Raw genomic sequence first — 18,869 nt, 5'->3', positions numbered from 1 at the left:
TTCTTGCAATTGTGTCATTGTCAAACTCGGAATCTAGGAAAGAGATTTGCAAAATTGTGCTGTTTTTTTTTTTAAGTTTTACCTCTTTTTGTGCAGAAGATCAAATCCCCCACCTTAGTCCTATGCTTAAAGTGATCTAAAAATTGAACATGCAGATGTACCGGTATTCTATTTGTCCCAGATTTGGATAACATGGATTGTCTATATGGTAACAGATTCGATTAAGTTCAGTCATGTATGATTTGCTGTGGAGGTTAATCCTAATAAATCAACTCCATTTATGTTACATGGCTGGTTCCAGTTATTTGCTGTTGGACATATTGTTATTTCCTGCTGGTACTGTTATAAGGTTGCTTACTATAAAATCCGTGGTTGGATACATTGTTGAAACCTCAAAATCTCTTGTTGCCAAACATACAAATGCAATCAACAACACACTATACCGGCATTTGGATGCTTGTAGAGCTAATCGTCAATTTTATAATGAAATTGATCTAACATATACTTGCCCTTCAAAAGCCAGTTTCCTCATATAAATAGACCATGGAAGAAAAAAACATATAGTTTCAGGAAGAAATACCTCAATATTAGCAGAGAAGGGAACTATGTTTTGTAAAAATAAAGCATGAAAATAAGGGAAAAAGCAGTAAAAGCTCGAGGAAAGCAGAATCCCACATTCTGAGAAAAGAAAACAGCACCCAACAGACAGCTATAAATGAAAGCGCAAATCAACTGATTTACTCACGGAGCTGTGCTGTGAGCGCAAAGCGAACTATTCTTTCGCCTTTTACTAAAGAATACCGTGTGCTCGCAGCTTAAGGCAGCATACGCCTATTTTTGGAGGCTTAATTCCTTTATTGGAATGGCCCACAAATTTAATTTGAACTTTTTATGGCTGTCTTTTTTTTATTTGCTTCAAGAATAAGAGTTTATTGGTTTTATGAACAAAGAAAGCAAAATAAAGAAGATTAGCAATCCAAAATGATTTTTATATTTCATCCTCATTTTCAAATATAAATTATATAGTGTTAGAACTTCATTAATTCAATTAAAACAAATTTTGAAAAAAATTTGTTTTATCTAACACGTGTAATATAACTTGTGCAACATGCACCAAAATATTTCCATGCAATTGGCGAATTCAATCCACATGTCTTCAATCCGCCAAATGGTCGGCAGCTTCACAGTACAGTTCGCCATACAATGCGCAGCTTGAGCATCGGCGAGCTTGTTCTTACTTGTCGCATATGGAGAGTCCGTCAACATTCTTGCACTTTCAGACTGTCCACCAAATGACTTAGACTTGGACTATTCGCCAGATTGCTTATAACCTGAACTGTGCCATATGTATTTGCCACTTTATGGTTGGCCATCTCGAAACAGAGTTGATGACGCTTTATACAATTATTAATTCAATGGAATCAATTCTCAGTGTCTTTTGTAAAATTCTATTGAAAAAATTTCGAGTTACAATTCGAGTTGAATTTTATAATTCAAATAATTTAAATAACATATTCAAATAGGGACTGAAATTGCCGAGGACACCATCGCAGTCCAAGTCGGTGCTTAGTACTGTGTTCTTGTTGAAGTTGGCCTGCATGCTGCACATGAAGCATCAAGAAGCAGAACAATCTGCCCGAACCATGCATGCAAGAGCTAAAGCACATTGCTGCTGTTGTATTTCATTTTGTTTTGTTACATTAATTGTTGTTTTGTAACTTAGTCAGATTTGAACTAAGTACGAAACATATTTGATGTAATTAGGTGAAGCTTGAGCTGGTAAATCAACTTTGCAAAATGTACAAGTTATGTTTAACAAGTTACAATGTAGTTTAGTGGTGTTAGGTAAATGTTTGGGTGACATTTGCTTGATTTTGACCATCCTTTATTGTTAATGAAAATCATCAGAATTTATCATCCAATTCTCTTTTCTTTGCTTTCTTTTATTCTTCAAGTCCAATGCTGTTTTGTTTGCTCAGCAAGTATCGAGCCTTTAAGCTCAAGAAACTGTTAACTTCATTCATCTCTCATTCTTAGTTCCAACAGTTCTTGGGTAAAGAAGAAACTATAGTATCAAATAGGTGACGTTTTGTTCTACTAATTGTGTCTCTTGGATGGAAATTTTAAAAACGAAGATAAATCCTATGATAAAGGAAATTTAAATAACAAATATTCAAAATTCAAAAATAAAGTTAAATAAATTTAAAATAAAGGATAAAGGAGTTTAAAGTTTAAACTAAATTAAAGACTTGGTCTTTTAGTATATCTTGAGTGAAGTAGTTATATATTTGCTTAGGCCATCCGTCCCCATTAGTCATTGTAAAGAGCCTAGACACGATATCTATCAAGGCATGGCTACCAACACTATTACCTTGAAACTTCTTGTTGACTCAACTAGCCAAAGAGTTTTATTTGCAGAATCTGGGAAAGAATTTGTCGATTTTATGTTCAACATTCTGTCATTACCTGTTGGTACTGTCATAAGGCTTCTCACCAAAGAACAGATGGTGGGTTCCCTTGGAAACCTTTACGACAGCCTTGAGAATATGAACTATACCTACATTCACTCACCAGCAAACAAAGACACCCTTTTGAAGCCTATAGTTCCCAACAATGCTGCAAATGTGCCTCCTTTGTTGCCAACAATTGAATCATCGAAACCCATCGGAATTTATCTGTGCGGTAATTATTACTATCGTGGCAACTGTGGTTTCTATGTTTCCAATGATTCTAAATCCTTTGTCCTTCCTGCAAAAATGTTATGACTCAAACTGCAACCATTGTGAATCCAAGAAAGGGTCATCTACTAATGAGGAGGTTATGTGAAAGGGGTTGTTACATATATAATCATGGATGATCTTGTTGTAACGCCCATGTCAGCCATTTCTTGTTTCACTTTACTCAACAAGTTCAATATAAAAGATGTAGGGGTTCTTGAAGAGAAAACCATAAATATAGGAATAGATGAGGTAAGAAATAACCCCATTTGATTTGCTGCCTTATTTTTTATATAACAAGTGAGAAATTTTAAGAATGTGAGGCTCTTTCATTGTCGATTATGCAACGCTGGTTTTAAACTTGCTTTTCTGCAAACAGGGTGTGAAGTTACTAAAGGCATCTTTGCAGTCGAAGACTGTGCTCACTCATGCCTTCCTCAAGAAGAAGGCGGGCGAAAGTGATGCTAGCAGCTCTTCTTGAGTACATTCAATCGTGATATAGGATATGCTGGTTGATTTTCAGTTTGCAAAGACCGTCTTATGAGTCTCTCAGTCCAAGAAGGGATGCTCATTGGTTTTACTTTTGATTTTCTATATGGTAACAGATTCAATTTCATTGATGATTCGCTGTGGAAGTTAATCCAAATGAAGCAGCTCCATTTAGAGGTTCCATTAATTTGCTGTTTAGCGCATTGTTATTACCTGCTCATACTGTTATAAGGTTGCTTCCTATAAAATCCATAGTTAGATGCCCTGCAAACCATTAATAGAGCGTTGAAAATTTGCTTGGTATAAACTCAGTATAAAGTAGTTAATAAAAGGCTCGGGGAAATCAGGAAGCTTTTCAAAAACCAGTTTCTTCATATAAACAAGGCCACGGAAAATATATATATAGTTTCAGGAAGAAGCACCTAAATATTACCAGAAAAGGGAACTATGGCATGAAAAACAAGGGAAAAGTTGTAGAAGCTCGAGAAAAGCAGAATCCCACATGTCTAAGAAACAGAAAACAGCACCCAACAAACTCCTATAAATAGAAGCAAAAATAGACCGTTTCATTCATGGAGCTGCGCTGTGAGCACAGAGCGAACTATTCTTTCGCCTTTACTAAAGAATACCGTGTGCTCGCAGCACAATGCAGTATACGCCTATTTTTGGAGGCATAATTCCTTTATTGGAACGGCCCATAAATTTAACGTAAGTTGTTTATGGTTTTCTTCTCTATAAACATCAAGATTAATTTATTTTCTTACTTTAAAAATAATTAAAGAATATATAAAGATACAAATTTGGAAGCTTTTTAAATAATAATTTTAACAACCTAAATAAAAGTTATTTATTTATCAACCTTATATTTTTATTATTCTGTTTTGATTAAGCTTTTAAATATTTGTAATTTTAAATTTATGTGTTTATACTTTCACAATATTTTAATTTAATTTTTTATTTTATTTAAAAATTTACTCGGAAAAATTGATATTTTTCGACGTGTTTATAAATTGCACTTGCTGAAGAAACAGCCTATTCTAAAGGAATTTAAACCATCACTGTTGCTGAAGACCATATGGCAAAGATTGTGTTGATTTGAGATATTTTATAATAGAAATATAATCACGAAATCAGTTGAAAGAATCCCTTCAATTTGTTTATATTTGTTAACAGTATGGAAAAATACACTCTTTACAAAATGCTCGAAAGTTCTGTTTATGATAGCTGTTAGCTTGAACCTTTTGCTAGCGATCTTACATAAAAAAATGAGGTAAATGCCCTCTTTACTATTAACACCCTCTCTCCTCTGCTGAGAAAACTGCTGCTGTCTAAATTTTGCACTTGACTGTTAATTTCCCCACAAGATTGTTTGATTAGTATACAGTATTGGATTCACTGGATTAGTCCCTTATTTCGACTTGGTGCTGGTTCGGAGAATGTAAGCTGGTACAAAGAACTATCAATATGATCGTTGAATTCTCAACACTCCAATCAGTAATTATTGTGGAGGTTTCTAAATGTCCCTTGAAATTCAACAAAATATGACGTACATGCATTAGCCATTCCATTCATCTTGGTTACTGCAAATTAATCTCTATATATAAAGCATATACTCTGCGAAATTTAACAACACAGTAATTGTATTGGAGACCTATATTATTCTATCTATTGCATCTTTTCATGGCTGCCTCCAATCCCAACACTGTCAGCTTGAAGCTTTTTATAGACCCAAATTCTAACAGACTTCCGTTTGCAGATGTTGAGATTTGGCCTGCAATGCAACATTGGACCGTTGGCAGCTTGGAAGGATGCATGAAGCAGTAGCAGCTCAGCCTAAAGGGCACAATCGAGCTGAGTTCAAAAGCAGCAACTAGCTTAGCTGCCTTGTTTCGTTTTGTTATTTTGGTTCATATGTAACTTGATCAAGTTAGCTTGTAACTTGACATCAAAGTTTGTAATTTTTTGTTTAGTTTTTTTATTTGAGTCTGATGGATGTAAGGCTGGCCATACCAGTTTGCTTTGTCTTGTAATTTAAGTTAGCTTAAGTCTCTTATTAGTGGGAGTCGGTAAATTATTAGGTAATGGTCATTTGACTTGTTAACTTTGTATTTATTTTCATCATCAATCAATGAAAATTGCTGCTGATTTTCTCATCCATTTTTAGTGCTCAAGTTCGTTGCTTTGCTCTTGGTTTCATTTTAGTTCTTAAGCAAATAGGATATTATTTTTATGTGTTGTTGCTGCCAATGTTTCAACAAATGGTATCAAGAGCCTAAGTCTTTGAGGGCCTTCTTTTGTTGGTTGTTGTTTGTTTTTGAAATCAAGCTTAAGAAAGTAGGAAACCGAAGCTGTTGAACTTGTTGCAGCAGGATGAGCTTTACACCACCTCCACCTCCTGTGTTCACTGGCGAGAACTACCACATTTGGGTGGTAAAAATGAAGACATACTTTCAGGCATATGATTTGTGGAGTGTAGTGGAGAATGATGTCGAGCCACCTCCATTGAGAGCCAATCCCACTGTTGCTCAGATGAGACAGCATGCTGAGGAGTCTGCCAAGAAGCCTAAAGCCATGGCCTACTTGCAGAATGGAGTGTCTGATGTGATCTTTACTCGCATTATGGCATGTGACTCACCTAAGCAAGCTTGGGACAGGTTGAAGGAGGAATTCATGGGGTCTGAGAAGACTAGACATGTAATATCCTGATTTTAGGCCTAGTCCGAATAGTGGTTTCGTGACCACAAAATCCGAGATAGAAAATTTATTTTATGATTATTTTGGGGTCTATGATATGATTGCATGATTGTGTGAAAATTTCGTGAAGAAATTTTATGCATAAAGTGCTTAAATTGAAATTAGGGACTAAATCGAATAATTTGTAAAACTTTCATTCTAGAAGTTTCTAGTATGAAATTGTATTGAAATATTAATTAGGAGGTCTTAAATAGAAATTTTACCAATTTCTAAGTCTATGGACAAAAATTGGATAAGGATGGAATTTTTGGAAAGTTTAGTAGTAAGGGCATTTTGGTCATTTAGGGGTAAAATGAATTAAAATACAAAATTAAAAGCCAATTTTGCTCATCTTCAACCCCATGGCCGAATATAGCAAGGAGAAACCATGACTAGGGTTTTTCAGCTTCCAAGCTCGATTGTAAGTCCATTCTAGCCCCGTTTTTCAAGTTCTTTACATTTTTGGAGTCCCGGTAGCTCGATTAAGCTTATGCTAGCAATAATTTAACCTAGGGTTTATATTTGGAAAAATACCCATAGGTGAAATTTGTGTATTTTGGTGTTTTATGATAGAATATGAGGTTTTAAATTATGTTAGACAATTTGTGCTACTCGGTTTTAAGCGAAAACTAGCAAAAGGGCTTAATCGGTAAAAATACCTAATAGTCATAAGTACATGTTAGAGTGAGAATTTGATATTGCCATAGAAGGGAAAAATGATCAGCATGTCATAAAACATAAGAAAATAGGCTGAAGTTTAATTTACGAGCTTTGGGGCAAAAGTGTAAATATGTAAAAGTTTAGGGGAAAAACTGTAATTTTGCCAAAATATGATTTTGGGTCAATTTGAATAATGTGAGTCCTAATTAGACTATATTTTAAATGATAGAGCAAGGAAAACTAAAATTCGGGCTAAAATGGGGAAAATACCAAGTTGTGGACGAAATGGTAAAAGTAGCCATGTGTAAATGTAGTAACATAATTGTCATTTTAAGCAATTTAATATTGTTTATATGATATGATGTTGATTATTATCATGAAATATTATGCTTTGTGGTTATTGTTGAATAATATGTAATTGTGTGAATTACTTGATGAGTATGAACTATCACCGAAGTATCAATTTCGATATTCCATGGAAGATGGCAAAGATGTGTGATCGAGGAAAACGCCCGTTTGAACCTTAGGAATAGATTAGGATACAAGTGACATGTCACTAGGATGGTTGAGCATCCGAACTCGTTGAGTTGAGTCCGAGTTCACTTATGGATGCAAATGTCCGAACTCGTTGAGTTGAATCCGAGTTCGTGAGATGTAACTAGGCATCCGAACTCGTTGAGTTGAGTCCGAGTTCACTCATGGATGCGAACGCCCAAGCTCATTGAGTTGAGTCCGAGTTCGCTTATGGGCGGGTTACATAGTAGCTTGGCTACATATGTGGCACTTATGTGCAAACTTTCCATGTATCCGAATTATATTCCGATGTGTTCAACGGGTAAAATTTTACTCAAGCGGAGGAATACTCGAGATGAAATAGACGTATTGGTAAGTGTTGTGAAATGAATACTTTGAACAGGTATGTACTTAACCCTCGGGTTAAAAACTCGATATAACAACAATATGGTAAGATGATAAATGAAAATGTGATATGAATGTCTCGGTGATGATTATGCAAATGATGTTTTATGTTTGCTTATATAGTTATGTTACTTGCTATTTGCATGTGAACTTACTAAGCATTTATGCTTACTCCCTCCTTTTCATTCCTTGTAGTGTTGACAAGCCAGCTCGGAAATCGGAAACGGTCGGAGGCACGCTCACACTATCCATATACCATCTTGGCATAATGGCTTGTATATTTTGAGTATGGCATGTATAGCATTACAATCATTTTGTGTATATGGTCTTATGATATGGTTATTGAGTGGTATGGAAATGATTGGTAATGATTAGCCATTGGAATGGCTAATCATGATCATATTTGGTGTTATGTATGCTAAATTGCTAGCTAATCCATGGAAACCATGAAATAGGTAAAATTTATCATAAAATAGATTCAGACAGCAGCAGTGACGCGAGTTTGAAAAATCACTAAAAATAGTAGAGATACAATTAGATGATGAATAATATATGGAATTGAAGAATTATGAGTCTATTTTCATATGGATGGAACAAAACAGGTATATGAGTTATATTTTATGAGATGTTTAAATTTTTGTGAAACAGGGCCATAGAAATTTCTGGATCCCCTGTTCTGACTTTGGAAATTCACCATAAATTTTTCAAAGATAATTAGAAGTCATAATTTATATGTACAGATTCCTTATTGAGTCTAGTTTTATTAAAAGCAAACGTTATAGTCATTGAAACTCTGTACAGGGAGATATTTGATTCGTAATACACAGAGGTCAGAGCAGTTAAACTCTGAAACAGGGAGAATTTAACTAATAAACTGTACTAATTTTCTTGACCAAAATTCTATAAAAAAATTAGTAAATAGATATATGAGTCTAGTTTCAGGGAAAATTTACATAATTGGATTTCGAGTTTTGTAACTCGAGATATGAATTTTTAAGCGACTATGACACAGATTGTTAGCTTGACTGAAAATTTTAAAAATAAATTGTTTGAGCTGTTTAAGTAATGAATTAAGTCTATTAACACCTCGTGTTCGACTCCGGCGACGGTCTCGGGTACGGGGCGTTACAAGACAGCAACAGCTGATTAATCTGAGGAGAGATTTCAAGAATCTCAAGATGAAAGATGCTGAGACCATTAAGCAGTATGCAGATAGAATAATGGCCACGGTGAACAATATAAGGTTGCTTGGTGTAGACTTTCTTTGAAAGTAGGGTGGTTGAGAAGGTAATCACCACACTTTACGAGAGATTCGAGTTTAAGATATCCTCATTGGAGGACTCGAGAGACCTCACCACCATTTCTCTATCAAAATTGGTGAACTCACTCTATGCTTTGGAGCAGAGAAGGGCTAATAGGCGGGAAGAACACTCGAGGGTGCCTTCCAAGCAAGGGCAAAAGAAAGCTCAATGCAAATCAAAAAGGCAAGAAGCCTTGGCTTGACAAAAGGACAAATTCAAAAGGATTCAAGTAAGAAGAGCTACCCACCATGCACTTATTGCAAAAGAACCACACACTCGAGAAAGAAACTATTGGAGAAGACCGGATGTTCAATCTTTGGAAATACAAGCAATATGGTCATGTTGAGAAACTTTGTAAGAACAAAGGCAAAGTACCAGATCAGACAACAAGATCGGGCACATCCTGCTGAGGATCACCAAGCTCGGGAGGAGCATGTTTTCAGCATCTTCCTTGCAACCACAAGCAAAGCCAAATGTAGTTGGCTTGTAGATAGTGGTCGCTCACATCACATGGTCTTGATGTGAACTTTAAGGAGCTTGACAGAGTTTCACTCAAGAATCGAATTGGCAATGGGAGCTTAATTGAAGCTAAAGGCAAGGGTGATGTGTTGATTAGCTCAAGCTCGGGCAATAAGCTGATTCTTGATGTGTTGTATGTGCGATATAGACCAAAACTTGCTCGGTGTTGGTCGGTTGGTTGAAAAAGGCTCTTATTTTTCTTTAGAAGTGGTTCTGTGTTATTGAAGATTTTCTTAGTCGAAATTACCAAAGTACCTATGGCGGACAAGTGTTTCATGTTGGATGTTAGTCGACTTGAAAAAAGGCATATTTGAGCCAAAGTGACAGTGCTGGCCTATGGCACAGGAGGCTAGGCCATGCCAATTTTAGGTCACTTGATTCGCTGCATAAGCTTGGTTTGGCAGAGGATATGACCAACGTCGAGCCACTTGAAGGTGTTTGTGATGTCTGTCAACTTGGCAAGCAAGCTAGGCTTCCTTTTCCAGTTGATCAAGCATGGAAAGCTCGAGAGAAGCTTGAGCTGGTGCATTCTGACATTTGTAGCCTAATGAAGACCCCTTCACTGAATGGAAGTAAGTACTTTGTACTTTTCATTGATGATCTAACCAGATTCTGTTGGATTTTCTTCTTGAAACAGAAGTCTGATGTGTTTGAAGCTTTTGGAAAGTTCAAAGCCATGGTTGAAAACCAAGTTGGTTGTAGGATCAAGACATTAAGAACAGACAATGGGGCTGAGTATCTGTCTGATAGATTCAAGAGGCTATGTGAGCAGGCTGGGATCTATCATCAGCTAACCACAGTGTATACTCTTCAGCAAAATGGAGTGTGTGAAAGGAAGAATAGGACTGTAATGGATATGGCTAGGTGTTTGCTGTTCCAAAGTAAGCTTCCAAACTCATTTTGGGCAGAGGCTGTCAATAGCTCGGTGTACCTGGTCAATAAGCTCCCAACACATGCTGTCAAGGATAAGACACCCTTTGAAGCATGGCATGGACTCAAACCATCTGTCTCTCATTTGAAGGTCTTTGGATGTGTGTGCTATGTCCTTATACCTGCAGAAAGAAGGACCAAGCTCGAGAAGAGGTTTGTTCCTTGTATTTTTGTGGGCTATAGCAGTGACAAGAAAGGTTATAGAGTCTATGAACCTTGAACAAGGAAGATTTTGGTAAGTAGAGACATCAGATTTGATGAAAAGAAGATTTGGAACTGGGATGGTTCGAATGCAAGGCAATTTGAAGAGGATTCGGCTGAAGGCAACTTGGAGCTAATTGAAAGTGAGCCTAGTAATGGCAATGTTGATGACCTTCCTGTGAGAGGTACTAGGTCCATTGCTGATGTTTATCAGAGATGCAATGTAGCCATTGTGGAACTTTCGAGCTATGAAGAAGCAGCTAGGGACATGAATTAGAAGAAAGCTATGGAAGCAGAAATGGACATGATTCAAAAGAATCAGACTTGGGACTTGGTTGAGAGATCAGACAAGAAGGTTATTGGAGTTAGATGGGTCTTTAGAGCAAAATTCAATATTGATGGCTCATTAAACAAACACAAGGCAAGGTTGGTGGTTAAGGGGTATTGCCAGCAGTATGGAGTTGATTTTGAGGAGAACTTTGCCCCAGTTGCAAGGTTGGATACCATCAAGCTACTGTTTTCTTTGACTGCACAAAAGAAATGGCAAATACATCAACTTGATGTTAAGTCAGCCTTCTTGAATGGCTTTCTCAAGGAAGAGATTTACATAGAGCAACCAGATGGCTTCCAAGTCCAAGGACAAGAAGACAAGGTCTATAGGCTGAAGAAGGCTCTATATGGGTTGGAACAAGCACCTAGAGCATGGTATGATAGGGTAGATGCTTACCTGTCTAAGCTCAGGTTTGAGAAAAGCCTGAATGAGCCAACCCTTTATGTGAAGAAATCCAAGGATGAGACATTGTTGATTGTCTTGATTTATGTCGATGACTTGCTAGTGACTGGAAGCAAGGATGTTCTGGTCAATGAGTTCAAAGCACAGATGCAAGAGGTATTTGATATGACTGATTTGGGGATCATGACCTACTTCCTTGGTATAAAAGTGAACCAGACTGATCGAGGGATTTTCATTAGCCAACATGCATTCGTCTTAAAGATACTTGACAAGTTTAGCATGCAAAATTGCAAGCCTGTAAACACACCTATGGCTCAAGGAGAGAAGCTGTCAAGCATTGGTGATCATGTAAGGGTCAATGAGAAGGAATATAGGAGTTTAGTAGGTTGCTTGCTCTATTTGACAGCAACCAGACCTGACTTGATGCATGCTGTGAGTTTGTTGGCAAGGTTTATACATTGTTGTAATGTAGTGCATTTCAGGGCTGCCAAGAGGGTGCTGAGATACATTAAAGGAACTTTGAGGCTTGGTATGTTGTTTAAGAAAGAAAAGGAGCTGAAGCTGGTTGGTTATTCAGATAGCGATTGGGCTGGTTGTATTGATGATATGAAAAGCACATCGGGGTACTTTTTCACCCTTGGCTCGAGTGTGTTTTGTTGGAGTTCAAAGAAGCAACAAACTGTTGCTCAATCCACTGCAGAGGCAGAATACATAGCAGCAGCAGCAGCAGTGAATCAAGCCATTTGGCTCAGAAAGTTACTGCACGATCTGAATTAGAACCAATGTGATCCTACTGAGATCATGGTTGACAATCAGTCGACTGTTGCCATAGCCAAGAATCCAATCTTTCATGGCAAAACCAAGCACTTTAAGATAAAGTTCCACTTTGTTAGAGAAGCTGAGCAATCTAAAGAAGTCAGCTTAGTGCATTGTTGTTCACAAGACCAATTGGCTGATATCTTGACTAAGCCACTTGGTATAGCAAGGTTTGAAACATTAAGGAAGCTAATAGGTGTTTGTTGCATACAGTCCAAGGAGGAGCTTTGAGATTTGGCTGCAATGCAACATTGGACTGATGGCGACTTGGAAGGATGCATGAAGCAAGAGCATTTCGACCTAAAGGGCACAATCGAGTGAGTTCAAAAGCGACAACTAGCTTAGCTGCCTTGTTTCATTTTGTTATTTTGGTTCATATGTAACTTGGTCAAGTTAGCTTGTAACTTGACATCAAAGTTTGTAATTTTTTGTTTAGTTTTCTTATTTGAGTTTGATGGATATAAGGCTGGCCATACCAGTTTGCTTTGTCTTGTAATTTAAGTTAGCTTAAGTCTCTTATTAGTGGGAGTAGGTAAATTATTTGGTAATGGTCATTTGACTTGTTAACTTTGTATTTATTTTATCATCAATCAATGAAAATTGCTGCTGATTTTCTCATCCATTTTTAGTGCTCAAGTTCTTTGCTTTGCTCTTGGTTTCATTTTAGTTCTTAAGCAAATAGGATGTTATTTTTATGTGTTGTTGTCGCTAATGTTTCAACAAAGTAAGTGGTAAAGATTTTGCTGATTTTCTATTCAAGACTATGTTATTGCTGTTGTACTTGTGATTAGGCTCCTTAGTAAACAAGGAACAGCAGGGTGTATTGGAAACATTTACGACAGCATTGAAAATTTGGGCAATTCCTATATGCTGTCAGAAAAAATAACAGACATCTTTTTGAAGACTCAAGCTTTTAACTATGGTGTTTACGTACCTCGGTTGTGGCCATCCATGTCATCGTCAATATACACCGAATTCTACAGGTGTAGTAACTACAAACCAAAAGAGGATTGTCGCAAGTATATGGCAAATGTTTTGTCTTGTTGTTCTCGCTGCTACCATCCAATGTACCTTTATTTCACTTTTGTGAATTTGCGAGACAAGGTAGGGGTAGGTTTTGTTAAGGAATCTGTAACTTATATGATAATGGATGATCTGGCAGTGAGGCCTATGTCTGCTAAATCTATTATCACTTTGCTCAACCACTTGAACATAAAGGATGCTGGTGATCTTAAAGAGAAAGTCATTGCCGTTGGAGCTAATGGGGTAAAACAAGATTTTTTTTCCTTTTGATTCTTGTTTGACACTCCATTATTAATAACATTGGCTTAAACTTGCTTTGTTTGTGTAATAGGGAGTAGAATTGCTTAGGGCATCCATGCAGACAAAAACGGTGCTTACTGCTGTTTTCCTTGGTGGGAAGAAGGAATCCTCCATAAAGTCCGAGCCTATTCACTGAAGTCTTGGATTTAATGAGCAATCTGTTCAAGCTCATATAATTTCATTTTAGAAATTGAAACTTGGAGATTATAGTATCATATTGACAAGTGGTTCTTTTTTGTTCTTGCAATTTAGGTCATTTGGAAACAATATTGAGATGTTAAATTGATAATTTTAGCATTACTTCATAACAAGTTATAGCATTGGACTGTAGCGAGCAACCCTAAACGCTGAAACCAAAACCAGACCAAAGTCATGAAAATTTTGTTTATGATAGCAACTTATAAATGAGACAAGATAAAACGAAGCTCACCTCATTAATGCCTACATCAACCATTTTCTCTTCCAATGCATCAACTTATTTAACATTGAACTTACTTAGCATAGTTATGCTTGAAATTGTTGACATTGGTGTGACTGCCAAATCATCCATGATTATATAAGTAATGACCCCTTTCACATATGCACCCTCATTTGCGGCAGACGATGATATTGAAACCTTATTTTGTGGGTTTACAAGTGTTTCAGGGAAGTTCATGGCCCCAAAGCAAGAAGGGCAAATAGACCATACGACCATCGGTAAATCCCTAGTGTTGTTGATGATTCGATGTTTGGAAACAAGAGAGGAACATTGGCAAGCAAGCTTGAAGAATATGTAGGTTTCAACAAGGTATACTTGTTTGTTGTCGAGAGAATGTATGCAACGCCCAATTTTTCAATGCTCTTGTAAAGATTTCCGAGGCATCCAACAATGCCTTCTTGTGTAAGCAGCCTTATAACAGTACCAACAGGCAATAACAATATGTTGAAAGAGAAAATCAATAAAATCTTTTCCAGCTTCGGCATATAGAACCCTTTACCCATTTGTATCTATCAGAAGCTTCAAACTCACGGTGGTGGCGGTCGCCATGGATTGAATTAGTCGATAAGAAATGGTAGGAACTCCGGTGAATCCCGCTTGCTTAATATATTGAGATATATCTTTTAGCAATAATGATCCATAAAGAGGATTGGAAAGGACAAATGAAGATTCACTAACAATATCTTGCCAAGAAACCCCAGGCTGAGGAATTAAATAACTAGTAGCCGGATAATGATTTACGATGGCATACCGATATCAAAAAATAAAACATAATCAATCGACAAATCATGAAATATAACAATAATACGTGTTAAACTATAATAGAAACTCTAGAGAAACAGTATACATCAAGAAGACTGATTCATATATTTCACTCTCATTGTTTCTGTACAGCATATGTACTTATATAACAAATACAAGTGAGTTTCTCAACCGACTAAGCGCTATGAGACTTACCAAAACTAACCGACATCGAACCAATCCTTAGTTAGTTACTCTAACATTCTCCGGTTTTCTCAACTCCTTTTGGTGAAAAAGAAACATCGTATTGGACAACACACAAAAGAGCGACGAAAAGTTGCAAACCGCTTGGGAGTGATGGGTTTAGTCGAACATCACCACTGTTTTCGAGAGGAACAAAGTTGACCAAATAGGTACCATCAACTACCTTCTCACGAACAAAATGATGGTCAATCTCGACATGTTTTACACGAGCATGGTGAGTAGGATTTGCACCATTGACACGGTAGAGGTGTTGTCGCACTGCATAACCGAGATCGGCAGGAGGCATACCCACTCATCGAGCAACTGTTTAACCCACATAATTCAGCCACACGATTAGCGAGACTACGGTATTCACCTCGAGAGGAGGATCGAGAGACAACAGTTGCTTTTGGAGCACCATGTAATGGGATTCAACCCTAGATAGATAACATAGCCAGTGGTGGAACGCCAATCTTCCACTGAGGAAGCCCAATCAGCATCAGAATAGCCAACTAACTCAAACTGGCCTTTGGAGAGAAACAATCCATGATCTAAAGTACCTAGAAGATATCGCAACACCCGTTTAACAGCCGTCCAATGAGCTTCACTAGGAGCGTTCATGTATTGACTAAGCTTATCAACACAGAATGATAAATCAGGACGAGTAATGCACACATATTGAAGCATGCCGACTATGCTTCGGTACAAGGGGCCATCAGCAAATGGCGGGCTGTCATCAAAGGCAACTAGCTTTGGAGTGCTGACCATAGGTGTTGGTGTAGTCGATGCGCCTGACATGCCAGTCTTGTGAAGTATGTCTGTAATGTATTTTTTCTGGCTTAAGAGCAACCCTTGTGATGTATGATGAACAGAAATACCCAAGAAAAAGTGGAGTTGTCCCATGTCTTTTAGAGCAAATTGACGATAACTATAATAGAAACTCTAGAGAAACAGTATACATCAAGAAGACCGATTCATATATTTCACTCTCATTGTTTCTGTACAGCATATGTGCTTATATAACAAATACAAGTGAGTTTCTCAACCGACTAACTGCTTAACAGACTTACCAAAACTAACCGATACTGAACCAATCCTTAGTTAGTTACTCTAACAATACGGGGGTTCTGATACTAGTCAGATAAACCATTTTTGAAGCAAACACTAATGACTAGGCAAGAGATGAACTTATTAGCGAACTTGCTGAGTAATGACCGGATCTAATGCAGGGCCGTCGTAGCACCTGCGATTCCTAACAATCTCATCAAGATATAAATTGTTATGTAAGAACCAGCTGCTACCATACCAAAAGAAACCAATGGCATTCATGCGACAATTTTCAAATGTACCCAGACTATTTCATATACAGCAATCATATATTTCGAGTGCAAATACATATGAACTGATATAAAGAACAATTTATTTGATTCAAAATAAAATACCAATTATACATAAGTTTCTATAAAACTAAAATCATCCAACTTAGCCAACTCCAGAGAACTGATAATGACATTGTATAGTTACGATGGAAATGCAACAAGGATTTGAGATTACATGTTAACTCAAACAGTAACCTCTAAATATATATATATTATTTTCAGAATTTATTTAAATCAAAGATTCAATTTTTAATTTTAGTTTTAACTTTTAATTATTTTTCTTGATGAAAATCTAATCCAACTTTTCTACATTTATATTATATTTAAAAATTTACTCAATTGAGTAATTCTCGACAACTATTCTTTTATAAAAATAAATGGTTTCAAGGTAAATAATAATAAATGTTTTTGTGGTGATATCTATTTTATTATTTCAATTAATGTGGAATCTAGAAAATTACATTTTACAGTATTTGAGCACAAAATATCATAATTTTTAATGCGTATATAATTTCAATTAATGCTTCATTTAATTTTTAAAATATTTTTATAAACACATTTGTTTTTTTTTTCTGAGTATATTATAATCTAATTATTAAGTCACCGACTAAAGATTTCATCACCGACTAGAAAGTTGTCATCATCAAGTCAGACCCGTCGTCAAATTCTTCTTCTTCCTCAGTGAATGGCGGTTTTAACCAGGGGCAAAGTCAGAATAAATTTTTAGGTGGACAAATAAAATTTTAATTTTTTATAGTCTATGTATTTATAATTTCTAAATAATTAAATCTAATTTTTATAATTTTAGGGGTCTAAAGTGTAATTTTATTTTTACTAATCTAATTTTTTTAAAAATTTAAGGACTTAAATAATAAATTTATATTTTAGGGGAAGACAGGTCCTACAACCCCAGATTTGCCACTAGTTCCCACCTTGGAACCATTGATACCCAACCTTAAACATCGATAGGAATTCACTTAAATTTCAAATCCTAAAACATTTTTAAAGTTAGAGGAGTGAACGAGAGATTGGGAGGAAAGAGACATCACCACATTATTAAATTAAATTAAAAATTTTAATTCTAATATTAATTTCTGAAAAAAATATATTATGAAAATATCATAGCCACATGCGTGGCAACTTCTCATTGGGCGGATTTATTTTTTTAATGGCCGTTTATTTTTGGATTAAAAACTATTTAACCCTTTAATACTTTTTAAGTACTTAATTGGTAAGGGATACATCAGTAAGCACAGTTTTCGACTCTAGCGATGCTCTTCAACAACTCCAAACCCTGAAACAAAACATAAGAACAAATCAAAGCTATCAAACCTGTATGTTTCTTACAGCAACTTATAAACAAATGGGATAATAATGCCTACATTTTACCACTTTCTCTTCCAGAGACTCGACTTGCCCGAGGTTGAACTTATGTAGCATAGCTATGATCGAAATAGTCGACATCGGCGTGACCGTAAGATCGTCCATGATCGTATACATAACGACCCCTTTCACATAACCCTCCTTTGTAGTAGGCAACGAAGTTGAAACTTTGTTTGGTGGGAGGTGTACAAATGTTGCAGGGATGTTCATGATCCCAGAGCAACAAGGGCAAGTAGCTGTCGAATCATTTGTGTAATACAAAACAACACCTCCTACCGCACAGTCCATCATAATAATCATACGATGATGATCCTTTACGACCATATGAACACTGTAAAAGCTTTGTGGTGTTGATGATTGAATGCCTGGCAACAAGACAGGAGTATTGGCTGCTAATCATGAAGAATATTTAGGTTTCAACAAGATGTTCTTGTTTGTTGTCGGCTGAAAGAATGAATCATTCAATTTTTCGACGCTTTCGTAAAAGTTTCCAAGGGATCCAACCATGCATTTTTTTTTTCAGCAACTTCATAACAGTACTAACAGGCAATAACATTACGTTGAACGGTTGAAGAGAAAATCAACAAAAATCTTTTCCAGCTTCGGCGTATATAACCCTTTGCCCTTTTGTATCTATCAGAAGCTTCATGATCACGGTGGTGGAGGTGGCGAAATATGAGATCGTTGTCTTTTATAATGATATCAACTACAACAATTGTTCTATAATTCAAATCAATCCGAATTTATATTTGGTAGATAATTTTAGGTGATAAATTTTTCTCAATTTTTTTAATAATGATTATTTATTGAAATAATATTTTCTTCATCATTTAAATAATTTGAAAAAACAGACTTATTTAAAATTTTCACCTAAAATAATCTATCAATTATAAATTCTAGTTAATCGAATTTGTGATATTCTTTCAAGAGACAACAATCTCTTTATAAATTCAAGTGTCCAAATAAACCAAAAATAATTACAAATATCAACATATACCATTGGATGAATAATCTCAAAAGCAACAAGTAGAACGATCCTATTTGCTCTAATCATGGACTTGGTGCTTCCCTACCAGCAGCAACAAATGAAGAGATAAAAACCATGAAAGCTAAGATTGAAAGATTACAAAAAAATTTGGAGAGCTTGTTGATGCCATTGCAGGGACAACACCCTAATCCTTTAGAGGTATAGTATGTATATTTATCGTTTTTTTTTATTTATTATTAATGTAAATGTGTAATATGGATGCCATAAAGGTATAGCATAGATACTTTATTGTAATGTTATTATTAAGTCACTATATA

The 18,869-nt window shown here is 36.1% G+C and overlaps 2 protein-coding genes and 2 non-coding genes across 4 annotated transcripts; all 4 read left to right on the top strand.

The window, feature by feature from the left end:
* Positions 1-747: 747 nt before the first annotated feature.
* Positions 748-864, top strand: LOC128283176 (U5 spliceosomal RNA). Its single transcript, XR_008273518.1, has one exon. It is a non-coding gene; the product is annotated as a U5 spliceosomal RNA (small nuclear RNA).
* A 1,487-nt stretch (positions 865-2,351) lies between these two features.
* On the top strand, positions 2,352-2,765 carry LOC128282165 (uncharacterized). Its single transcript, XM_053020334.1, has one exon. It carries the CDS (start codon positions 2,352-2,354, stop codon positions 2,763-2,765), a length of 414 nt encoding a protein of 137 aa, XP_052876294.1.
* Positions 2,766-3,782: 1,017 nt separating this feature from the next.
* On the top strand, positions 3,783-3,896 carry LOC128283199 (U5 spliceosomal RNA). Its single transcript, XR_008273541.1, has one exon. It is a non-coding gene; the product is annotated as a U5 spliceosomal RNA (small nuclear RNA).
* An 8,106-nt stretch (positions 3,897-12,002) lies between these two features.
* LOC108488007 (uncharacterized) lies at positions 12,003-13,476 on the top strand. Its single transcript, XM_053020333.1, has 3 exons — positions 12,003-12,187; positions 12,809-13,283; positions 13,372-13,476. The coding sequence occupies exons 1-3, from the start codon at positions 12,003-12,005 to the stop codon at positions 13,474-13,476; spliced, it is 765 nt and encodes a 254-aa protein (XP_052876293.1).
* Positions 13,477-18,869: the final 5,393 nt, after the last annotated feature.

The sequence above is a fragment of the Gossypium arboreum genome, chromosome 10 (assembly GCF_025698485.1).
Source record: "Gossypium arboreum isolate Shixiya-1 chromosome 10, ASM2569848v2, whole genome shotgun sequence".
NCBI lineage: Eukaryota > Viridiplantae > Streptophyta > Magnoliopsida > Malvales > Malvaceae > Gossypium > Gossypium arboreum.
Note: the sequence above shows the minus strand (reverse complement) of the source record. Positions and strands in the feature narration are given on the sequence as shown.